Source organism: Cinclus cinclus, chromosome 17 (assembly GCF_963662255.1).
Source record: "Cinclus cinclus chromosome 17, bCinCin1.1, whole genome shotgun sequence".
NCBI lineage: Eukaryota > Metazoa > Chordata > Aves > Passeriformes > Cinclidae > Cinclus > Cinclus cinclus.
In genome coordinates this window covers 4,337,927-4,348,579 of record NC_085062.1, presented here as the reverse complement: position 1 = coordinate 4,348,579, position 10,653 = coordinate 4,337,927, and the positions used below count along the sequence as shown (strand labels likewise).

The 10,653-nt window shown below is 62.2% G+C and overlaps 1 protein-coding gene across 1 annotated transcript; it reads left to right on the top strand.

The window, feature by feature from the left end:
• The first annotated feature begins 2,178 nt into the window (after positions 1–2,178).
• Positions 2,179–7,988, top strand: TRPV4 (transient receptor potential cation channel subfamily V member 4). Its single transcript, XM_062504330.1, has 15 exons — positions 2,179–2,543; positions 3,688–3,860; positions 4,003–4,155; positions 4,283–4,423; positions 4,512–4,810; positions 5,256–5,435; positions 5,520–5,678; positions 5,784–5,876; positions 6,031–6,104; positions 6,189–6,354; positions 6,554–6,620; positions 6,820–7,133; positions 7,263–7,390; positions 7,588–7,709; positions 7,846–7,988. The coding sequence occupies exons 1-15, from the start codon at positions 2,179–2,181 to the stop codon at positions 7,986–7,988; spliced, it is 2,577 nt and encodes an 858-aa protein (XP_062360314.1).
• The last annotated feature ends 2,665 nt before the right edge of the window (positions 7,989–10,653 follow it).

Sequence of the window (10,653 nt, the reverse complement as noted above, 5' to 3'; positions counted from 1 at the left end):
TCCGGGCAGTACAGGGAAACGGGGCAGGATGGAGACCCCAGGTGAGGCCGGGATCGAGGTCTGAGCTGGGCAGCGCCTGGTGGATCCTTATGGATACCCCGGCACCGTCAAGGGGACTCACGGTCTGAGATTGAGATGCTGGGTGGGTTCTCAGGAGGAGCTTTGAGGAGGGGGCTCCCACCAGCTCTGAGCCCCCCATGCTGCCATGACATTAAAGGGTGAATTTGGAAAGCAGCTACATCACACCGGATGAGCATTTCCGACAAGAACCCGCTGTGATTTCAGTGATTCGCTGCCACCGATCACCCTTTAATGTCATGGGACATCCTCCCTGCCGCCCACCCATAGATGTCCCCGCACATCCCGGTGTTGGTGACAGCGTCCGTGCTCCCGTGGTGGGCTGGAGTGGGCACTGACTGGGGACACTGGTCAAACTGGGAGGTACCTTGGTGGGAAGCTGGGAAGAGGTGGGAGCACAGGTGGGGTTTGTGTTGGATGTGAAGAGCTGTGCCTTGACTCAGTTATTCCATGAGGTGAGGAAGTTTGAAAAATCCAAACCCAAATAACTAACGAGCCAAATCAAACCCCTGTGACAGCACCTTTCCTGGCAGCGCCCGGGCTGACAGCACCAGCCCCGAGTCCCTCATTTCCCACACAAGCTTCAGTCCCAGCTGGTGACAGCAGGTGTGTGACAGCCCGTGCCGTGTCCGGCTTTTCCCTAAAGCTGCACTTTTCCAGGTCCCAGCACTCTTTGGACAGGTCAGGTGCTCTATCCCCATTCCCAGCCCGCAGGGTCCCTGTGCTTGGCAATTCCCTCTTCCCCATTGTCCAAGGTCAAACCGGCCATGCGAGGGCCCCTGTTTCCATAGGGTCGGGACGTGGGACTTGCGGCCTTTGGCAGGTGCTTGTGGAATTTCATGAAGAGACGGGGATGGTAGAAAAGTCAGCAAAGAGGAAAAACTGTCAGCTCTGCGTCCCCTGGGGCTGCACTGTGCATTCTGGATGTCCCCCAGGGCTGTACCAGCCCCACTGGCTGTCCCCCAGGGTGGCAGGGAGAAGGGGGACACCGCCTGGACCCCCGTCCCGGTCATTTCAGGGTTTGGGGCCGATTGCCACCCTCATTCCCCGTGCCCACGGGAGCACCGTGTGGCTGCCAGGACCTGCTGCCTCATTCGAGCCCTGTCCTCGGCTGGGCAGCCCTCCCGGCAGGGCACAGCCTGCCACTGTGGCTTGTCGCACAGAGCTTCAGCCCAGCACAAAATGACACGTTTCCCGCTGCTTTTTCTGTCCCGGGAGGGCTGAGCTCCCCGCAGGAGGGAGCTGTGCTGAGCCCTGACTCTGATGGGTTTCGCCAGAGGGTTTTGATGGAAAGCGGGGCTGGGGAAAGCGGGAAGTGCCTGAGGTCAGTCACCTGTCCGTGTCCTGGATGTGGCGGGCAGGACACGGTGACACGGTACAGTGCTCAGCTGGCCGCGCTGATAGCACGTCTCCTTCATCTCCACGTTCCTCTGGGCAATCTAAACCCGTCATTTCTTGTCCCAGCCGCTGGTTCTGCCCTCCCTCGGGCTGCAACCTCCCCCGTGCCGCGCCCATCCTCTCCCGGCGCCCAGATCCGTGTCCTACCGAGCCCCCCTGGATTGTAGAACATCAGGAGCAGCCCTGGCCCCGCTCCCAGCCCTGCTGCGGTGGCAGCTCCTGCTGCCTCTGGGCGCTTCCCTGGACGCTTCCTTGGATGTGGGGAGTATCCCAAGGAATGTTTTCTTTCCTTGGGCGGCAGATCGCAGCGCACAGGGTCTGCTCTGTGCCCTGTCCTGGGCTGCACCCCGGCTGACCGCAGCGGGGCCGGGCTCGCCCTCGCCCAGCACGGCAGCGCCGCAGCCGGAGGGGCCCCCGCAGACCTGAGGGGTCCCCGCAGCGGGTAGGTGGGTGCCGAGGAGAGCCGGGACAAGGCAGGACAGTCCGGGAAACTCTGAGCTACAAAGAGTCCCGCCGGCCCCAATCTCTTCCAGGGTGGGTGAGGGACCTGTCCCGCCGCGGGGCTCGGTGCCCCGGGGAGAGGACGGGGAGGGTCTTTTGGGGGTGACACGGGGTTTTCCTCTGCCAGGTCTCCTGCTCTCGTGGAAGCAGGTCACAGCCAGCCAGGCAGGTCAGTCGTGCCCGTCCCTCCGGGCAGGGACCATGGCAGACACCGAGGATTCCCCGCGCGATGCCGGGGAGGGCGCGGGGGAGGACGGCTCCCTCCAGAACGAAACCTTCCCGCTCTCCTCTCTGGCCAACCTGTTCGAGAGCGAGGACACCCCGAGCCCCGCCGAGGCAGCCCGGGGTCCCCTCGGCGCCGGAGATGGAAAGCAAAACCTCCGCATGAAATTCCACGGGGCTTTTCGGAAGGGCGCCCCGAAGCCCATGGAGCTGCTGGAGGCCACCATCTACGAGTCCCCCGTGGTCCCCGCGCCCAAGAAAGCCCCCATGGATACCCTCTTCGACTACGGCACCTACCGCCACCACCCCAGCGAGAACAAGCGCTGGCGCAGGAGGGTCGTGGAGTGAGTACGGGACCCCCGCGCCCCCCGGTGCGGCGGAGGGTGCTGGGGTGGGGGCACCCCGGTGGGGATGGGGATGTTCAGTAGCTAGTAGACCTTCGAGCGGCACTTTGGGGTGCTTTGGGCAGGGGTGCCGCCCGCAGGGAGCAGCTCCCAGCGATGTGCCATCCCTGTGCCATGCCGTAGTGGGGGTCCGCAGCCCCCGGTACCGCAGGGCCGGGAGCGCGCTCCCCTTCCCCCTTACGGGCGCCATGAAAGAAGCTCTGTGCGCCCGGCCGCTCCCCTGGCCGGTGCGGCCGTCTGGCTGCGGCATGAAAAGGCTTTTCAGGAGGGGCCTCCGCCCTGCCCGCGCCAGGAAACCGGAGCCGGGGGGGTCAGCCCGCGGCCGGACGCACAATGCCCCTCTGTGCCGGGCACCTGGGGCGGCCCGCCAGTGTCCCCACCCAGGGGTGCAGCCGGCTTAGGAGAGCGGGATGTTCTCCCGTGGACGTGGGTGGAGGGGGCCAGGATGCCCCATGAGCCTTCAGCTGGGGCAGCCGCCGTCCCTCCTGCCCCCATTCCCGGTGCCCGGAGCTGACCGATGCCCCCATTCCCGGTGCCCGGAGCTGACCGGTGCCCGGAGCTGACCGATGCCCCCATTCCCGGTGCCCGGAGCTGACCGGTGCCCGGAGCTGACCGATGCCCCCATTCCCGGTGCCCGGAGCTGACCGGTGCCCGGAGCTGACCGATGCCCCCATTCCCGGTGCCCGGAGCTGACCGATGCCCCCATTCCCAGTGCCTGGAACAGACCGGTGCCCCCATTGCCCGTGCCCGGAGCTATCCCTCGTCCATCCCCCACTGCTGCAGACTGCTCCGACCGGTCTGGCTTCACCCGTGGTGCCGGAGCGTGACCAAGCCCTCGGTCCGTCCCTCCCGGGGGGCACGGCTGGGGGCCCCAAGCGCGGCAGCACCCGGCTGGGAGCTGGCAAGGCACTGGGAGCACTGGACTGCTGTGGATGGGGAGGCTTCCCTGAACTCTTAGGTGACCCCAGCCGGGAGGTGTCCCCACGTGCCTGTCCCCAGTGGCTGAGCACCCCCAAGCTCGTTGCACAGGTGAGGGAAGCCGAGGCAGCGGCTCCTATTCCCAGCTCTGGCGTCTCTCCCGCAGGAAGCAGCCGCCGGCCGCAAAGGGGCCGGCTCCCGACCCGCCCCCCGTCCTCAAGGTCTTCAACAGACCCATCCTCTTCGACATCGTGTCCCGGGGGTCCCCTGCGGGCCTGGATGGGCTCCTCTCCTTCCTGCTCACCCACAAGAAGCGCCTCACAGACGAGGAGTTCCGAGGTGAGCACCTGGGTGCTCCTTTCCGTGGTGCCAGGGCTGTGCCGCGGCCGCTGGTGATTCCTGGGGGATGCACAGCTGTGGCTTGGGGAGCCAGGGGGCTGAGGGGTTTGCCCCCACCCCACTCAGCACCCTCCACTCGCAGAGCCCTCCACGGGAAAGACCTGCCTGCCCAAAGCCCTGCTCAACCTGAGCGGGGGCAAGAACGACACCATCCCCGTCCTGCTGGACATCGCCGAGAAGACGGGAAACATGCGGGAGTTCATTAACTCGCCCTTCAGGGACGTCTACTACCGAGGTGGGGGGCGTGGGACCACTGCTGGCCCCGCCAGGGCATGGGGGACACTGGGGTGGTTCAGGGACCAGAGAAGGGACCTGGGGAGGTCCCGGGCCAGGGCGGTGGCTGACGGGCGGTGGTGTCGCAGGTCAGACAGCCCTGCACATCGCCATCGAGCGCCGCTGCAAGCACTACGTGGAGCTGCTGGTGGAGAAAGGAGCAGACGTCCATGCCCAGGCCCGCGGCCGCTTCTTCCAGCCCAAGTGCGAGGGTGGCTACTTCTACTTCGGTGAGCAGCGAGGGACTCGGGGGGCTGCACCCCAAGGCGTCCCCGCAGCGGGGAAGGGGTGACAGGAACCCCGGTGTTGTCCCCGCAGGTGAGCTGCCCCTCTCGCTGGCCGCCTGCACCAACCAGCCGCACATCGTGCACTACCTGACGGAGAACGGGCACAAGCAGGCGGACCTGCGGCGCCAGGACTCCCGCGGCAACACCGTGCTGCACGCCCTGGTGGCCATCGCCGACAACACCCGCGAGAACACCAAGTTTGTCACCAAGATGTACGACCTGCTCCTTGTCAAGTGCGCCAAGCTCTTTCCCGACACCAACCTGGAGACCCTGCTCAACAACGATGGCCTCTCCCCGCTCATGATGGCAGCCAAGACCGGCAAGATCGGGGTACGGTGTCCCTCCTGTACTGGGGGACGTCTCCCTGCCATCCCTGCTGAGCCCCGTCACACTCAGTGCGTGCATGGCTTCTCTCTGCAGATGCTGGGGAAAACCTGGATGTGCAGCCTATTAACCTGGCTAATTAACACCCCTTTGCTTTCTGGCCCTTTCCTAATTAACTCCAGACCCTCACGCAACCCTTCTTCTCCCCTGACCCGCCCTTGGCCTCCGGTGGGGCCGGCAGGGGAGTCACCAATAATGCAAAAGCTGCAGCATCCTGGAGGGCTGCGACAGTGTCTTTGCATCACCCCAGGAGCACCTGGGAGCGCCCTGAGCGCACTGGGGTGCAGGGAGTGGGCTGGGGGATGCACCCAGGAAGGGGTGGGAGAAGGGCAGGGTGCCCCAAGCAGGTAGGACCAGGTCTGTGAGTAGCAGTCCTCCCTCCCTCCGGCAGATCTTCCAGCACATCATCCGGCGGGAGATCACGGATGAGGACGCCCGGCACCTCTCCCGAAAGTTCAAGGACTGGGCTTACGGCCCCGTTTACTCCTCCCTCTATGACCTCTCCTCGCTGGACACCTGTGGGGAGGAGGTGTCCGTGCTGGAGATCCTCGTCTATAACAGCAAGATCGAGGTGTGAAGGGGCTGGGAGGCACTGGGGGGGTCTGGAGGGGAGCGGGTGGCCCTGTCCACTCTGTCATCACCCGTGTGCCACCAGAACCGCCACGAGATGCTGGCTGTGGAGCCCATCAACGAGCTGCTGAGGGACAAGTGGCGCAAGTTTGGGGCTGTCTCCTTCTACATCAGTGTGGTCTCCTACCTCAGCGCTATGATCATCTTCACCCTCGTCGCCTACTACCGCCCCATGGAAGGCCCTGTGAGTCCCCACGCTGGCACAGCCCCAGGGGCCAGCCCTGGGAGGTCTGCTGGGTCTCTGTGCCAGGGGATGGGGGAGCAGCTCAGCTCTGTCCTCTCCTCACAGCCACCCTACCCCTACACCAGCACCGCTGACTACCTGCGCCTGGCCGGGGAGATCATCACCCTGCTCACTGGAATCCTCTTCTTCTGCACAAATGTCAGTGTGGCAAGGCAGGGGGTCCTCCTGTGGGACCACTGAACTCTTGGGGTCTTCAGGGGTGACAGCCCCAAGCCCTGAGGCATCCACGGCTGCCACAGTGGCCCCAGACCCTGCCATTCAAGACCCTCCAACCTCTGCTTGTCTTTCACAGATCAAAGACCTGTTCATGAAGAAGTGCCCAGGTGTGAACTCCTTCTTCATAGATGGCTCCTTCCAGCTGCTCTAGTATGTGGGGAACCCCCAGGGCCACCATGAGCCACCACACCCCCAGGCTTGTGGCTTCAGGGTCTGACCCCAATTCTCCTCCAGCTTCATCTACTCGGTGCTGGTGATTGTCACGGCGGGGCTGTACCTGGGTGGCATCGAGGCCTACCTGGCTGTCATGGTCTTTGCACTGGTCCTGGGCTGGATGAACGCCCTGTACTTCACCCGTGGGCTCAAACTGACAGGGACCTACAGCATCATGATCCAGAAGGTCTGGTGGGGTTGTGGGTTTTGTCCTTTTCCAGGGGTGATCCTCCTGTGGAAGTGCAGCCTAAAGAGGTTCTTTCAGGCTTTGGGAAGGGTTCCTGTGGATCTCCAGTGCCCTGCTCTCAGCTCAGTTGTGCTGGCAGCACAGCTTGATGATGATGCTGTGGTCCAGCACACTTCACCCTGCTTTCCATCACTTTCAGATCCTCTTCAAAGACTTGTTCCGCTTCCTTCTGGTCTACCTGCTCTTCATGATTGGCTACGCATCAGGTAACCAGCCAGGTCCCCTGGCTGGGGGAAGGATGAGTCCTGTGGCTCAGCATAGGCTCCATCCTACCCCCCCACAGGCTCAGCCTTTGCCTCCTCCCGTGGTGGAGAAAGTCTCAGCCAGCATGGAGCCACACTGGGGCCCATTGTGGATCCTGTCCTTGCCATTGCCCCTGCGGACTCGCTGTCCCTTCTCCCTCAGCCCTGGTGTCCCTCCTCAACCCGTGTCCCAGCAGTGAGTCCTGCAGTGAGAAGTCCAACTGCACAGTGCCCACCTACCCATCCTGCCGGGACAGCCAGACCTTCAGCACCTTCCTGCTCGACCTCTTCAAGCTCACCATCGGCATGGGCGACCTGGAGATGCTCGAGAGCGCCAAGTACCCGGGTGTCTTCATCATCCTCCTTGTCACCTACATCATCCTCACCTTTGTGCTCCTCCTCAACATGCTCATCGCCCTCATGGGCGAGACCGTGGGCCAAGTCTCCAAGGAGAGCAAGCACATCTGGAAGCTGCAGGTACCACCCTGAGGGTGGGAGAGGGGGCTCCAGGGGCTGCCTGTGCCCGAGGGGCTGTGGCATCAAGGCATGCCAAGCTCCATGGGTAAGGCACCTGCATGCTCAAGCAGTCCCTGGTGTCCCTGGCAGTGGGCCACCACCATCCTGGACATCGAGCGCTCCTTCCCGGTGTTCCTGCGGAAAGCGTTCCGCTCTGGGGAGATGGTCACTGTGGGAAAGGGCACGGATGGGACCCCTGACCGCCGCTGGTGCTTCAGGTAAAGGTGGGCACCCTCGCTGGGGAGCAGTTGAGCCTCTCCCAGCAGAGCCAGCAGCATTTTGAGGGGTTGGTGCCTCATTTACTGGGTGCTTTGCACCGATCTGGAGGCAGCTGGCATTGCAGGTGAGTGCTGGAGATCCTGCCCTGGCTCCCGGGCACTCCGTGCAGCCCCTGCAGGTCTGACCTTCCCCACAGGGTGGATGAGGTGAACTGGTCCCACTGGAACCAGAATCTGGGCATCATCAGTGAGGACCCGGGCAAGAGCGACACATACCAGTACTACGGCTTCTCCCACACCATGGGCCGGCTGCGAAGAGGTGAGCACCGTGCTGCGGGCTGGGAGCATCCCTCAGGATGCTGTTTGCAGCCTCTGATGAGCCCCAGGAGCAGATCTGGGGGGCTGGGGAGCAGCCACAGGCTCCCGGCACTGCGCACCTCCCACCCTTTCCACAGATCGGTGGTCGACGGTGGTGCCACGCGTGGTGGAGCTGAACAAGAGCTGCCCTCCCGAGGAGGTGGTGGTGCCCCTGGGGACCATGGGCGCAGCGGAGCAGCGGGAGCGGCGGCACGGCCATGCCCCGAGCTCCCCGCTCTAGCACGGCAGCACCGGCTGCTCATGGACTCTGCCCGGGCTCTGGAATCTCGCCTGAGCTGGATGGTGCTTGTCTGCTCCTCAGGGATTCGCGCAGCCTCTGTCCCTCCTGCAGCCGCTGTCCCGGCAGGTATCCAGCCCGGATCGGATGTCCTGGTCCTGCCCCAGCGGTGCCGGCGGTCGCGGCTCTCACCGGCGAGCTCCGGTGCCATCGCTTCACTTCGCTGTGCCGGGGCCGGGGCTGTGCCGTGCCGGGAGCCTCGGCCCGGGCCGGGGGTGGGGAACTCGGCCCCCGCTGCCCGCCGAGGCCGATGGTGTTGCCACAGAGTTTTGCACAAGATTTATACAATTATTTATTTACTAATAAAGACTGACCCGCCACCGCTGCCTCCTCCCAGCGCTGAGTGATCCTGGGGATGGAGGAGCTTGGCTTGGCCGTGCTAAGCCAAACCAAACCAGGCCAAGCCATGCCGTGCCTTTGGGCACGATCACCCATCATGCTGATCTCAGGTGTGGTGCAGGGATGTGATGTACAGGTGTGGTACAGGGATGTGATGTACAGGTGTGGTACAGGGATGTGTACAGGTGTGGTACGGGGATGTGTACAGGTGTGGTATGGGGATGTGATGCACAGGTGCGGTGCAGGGATGTGTACAGGTGTGGTACAGGGATGTGATGTACAGGTGTGGTACAGGGATGTGTACAGGTGTGGTACAGATATGTTTTGTACAGGTGTGGTACAGGGATGTGGTGTACAGGTGTGGTACAGGGATGTGTACAGGTGTGGTACAGGGATGTGGTGTACAGGTGTGGTACAGGGATGTGATGTACAGGTGTGGTACAGGGATGTGTACAGGTGTGGTACAGATATGTTTTGTACAGGTGTGGTACAGGGATGTGGTGTACAGGTGTGGTACGGGGATGTGTACAGGTGTGGTACAGGGATGTGGTGTACAGGTGTGGTACAGGGATGTGGTGTACAGGTGTGGTACGGGGATGCGATGCACAGGTGCGGTGCAGGGATGCGATGCACCGTGGCTCCACTGGAGGGCAGCCCACACCGCGCGATGCGGGACCGGCCCCGGCGGGCGCGGGGAGCCCGGGCCGAGCCCGACCCCGCACCCCGAGCGCAGCGGTGGGGCCGCTACCAGGCCGGGGACAAAACAGTGCTTGGCATCCCATCCCTATCGCATCCCTACCCCATCCCCTCCCATCCCTAGCCCATCCCCGTGCGTCCCCATCCCATTCCCATCCTCTCCCCATCCCATCCATCACCCCTCTGTAACTCCTTTCCTCCTCATCCTCCCAGCCACCTGCAGTGGTGGGCATTGCTTTAACAGCTGGACGTTGTGCAGGTGTGAAGGAGCGCTTTGGGTAGGCACCAGTGGCATGGTGACACGGCGACACTGACAGAGACCCTGGGGACAGCCTGGGGACCCTGGGGACAGCCCAGGTCTCTCAGTAAATGCTTTAGCAGCAGAGGGGACACTTCATCTTCCAGCTTGATGAGTCGCCGTCAGCGTTAACGGCACCGTCTCCGTTTAAATGTGATTTACATACATCTCTCATATTGTGGTTTAAGTATTTCCCCAGGGTGAAGGATGAATATGTTTCATTATCGCTCCTTGGGAGAGGCGGAGGTGGCAGCTCCTGCTTCATAATCGAATGAGGAGCTGAGCTGCTCTGCTTCTAGGACAGTTCTTGGGTGAAAATAATAAACTTGGCTTTCACCCGGCTGGGTGACCACAGGTCCAGAGTGGCCAGTCCTGGCTGGGCCATGTGTGGTGGCTGGGGAGCCCTGGAACAGGATTCAGCCACCCAATGTGCCAGAGATGGGCACAACACCGTGACTGCCCCCAGCTGCAGCACCCGAGATGTGATTTTCCAGTAAAATGAGATAAAAACCAATTTTCTCCCCTCCCGTGCAGATCTTGATGCCCCAAAGCCAAGAGGCCACGTGTCAGTGGGTTTTAAAAGGATTTGGGCTGTGGGAAGGGCAGCTGTCACCAAGCCCCTGCATCACCACTCTGCACCCTGCGGTGGCTCTGTGAGGACGGGGACACCGCAGACACCATGGTGACATCCCAGCACAGGATGCTTCTGCTACCTTCAGGGATTAACTTTGGCCCTTTTAGCCGCTGCCCCACCAAGCCTTGAGCTGTTTCACCCTCATTTGTGGTAATGGGGCACCCCAGAGGCCGCTGAACAGGGGGTGCTCAGCCTTGGCCCCCTCCCACCCCTCCCCACGCCATCCTGCCAGCGATGACAAACCCAACAAAGGGAAAAGAAAAGCACTTGTCATCCAGAATGCAGAGCGTGGAAGCAAATTTATTTTTAGATAAATCTAAAGCTTAATTTGTGAAGCTAATATCAATCAAAATGAGAGATGGGTTTTTTTAAGTCCTTTTGCAGCCGTGCAATTTATATTGCCTGTCTCTCCTCCTCGCTCCCAAACAGCAAAGGCGGCCGCTAAGTTTAATATCAGCCTCATGCACACCTGCCTTAGAAATTTGTATTATTATCAGTATTAATACTGATATTATTTGAATAGGAAGGTATCTGTAGGCCAGAAGCAGCATAGTTTCCTTCAGCGTGTTCCCACGGTGCTCGTGGGTGCTGTGCCCCATGGAATGGGAGGGCAATGGGTTGTGGTGTCGTCATCCTCGGTG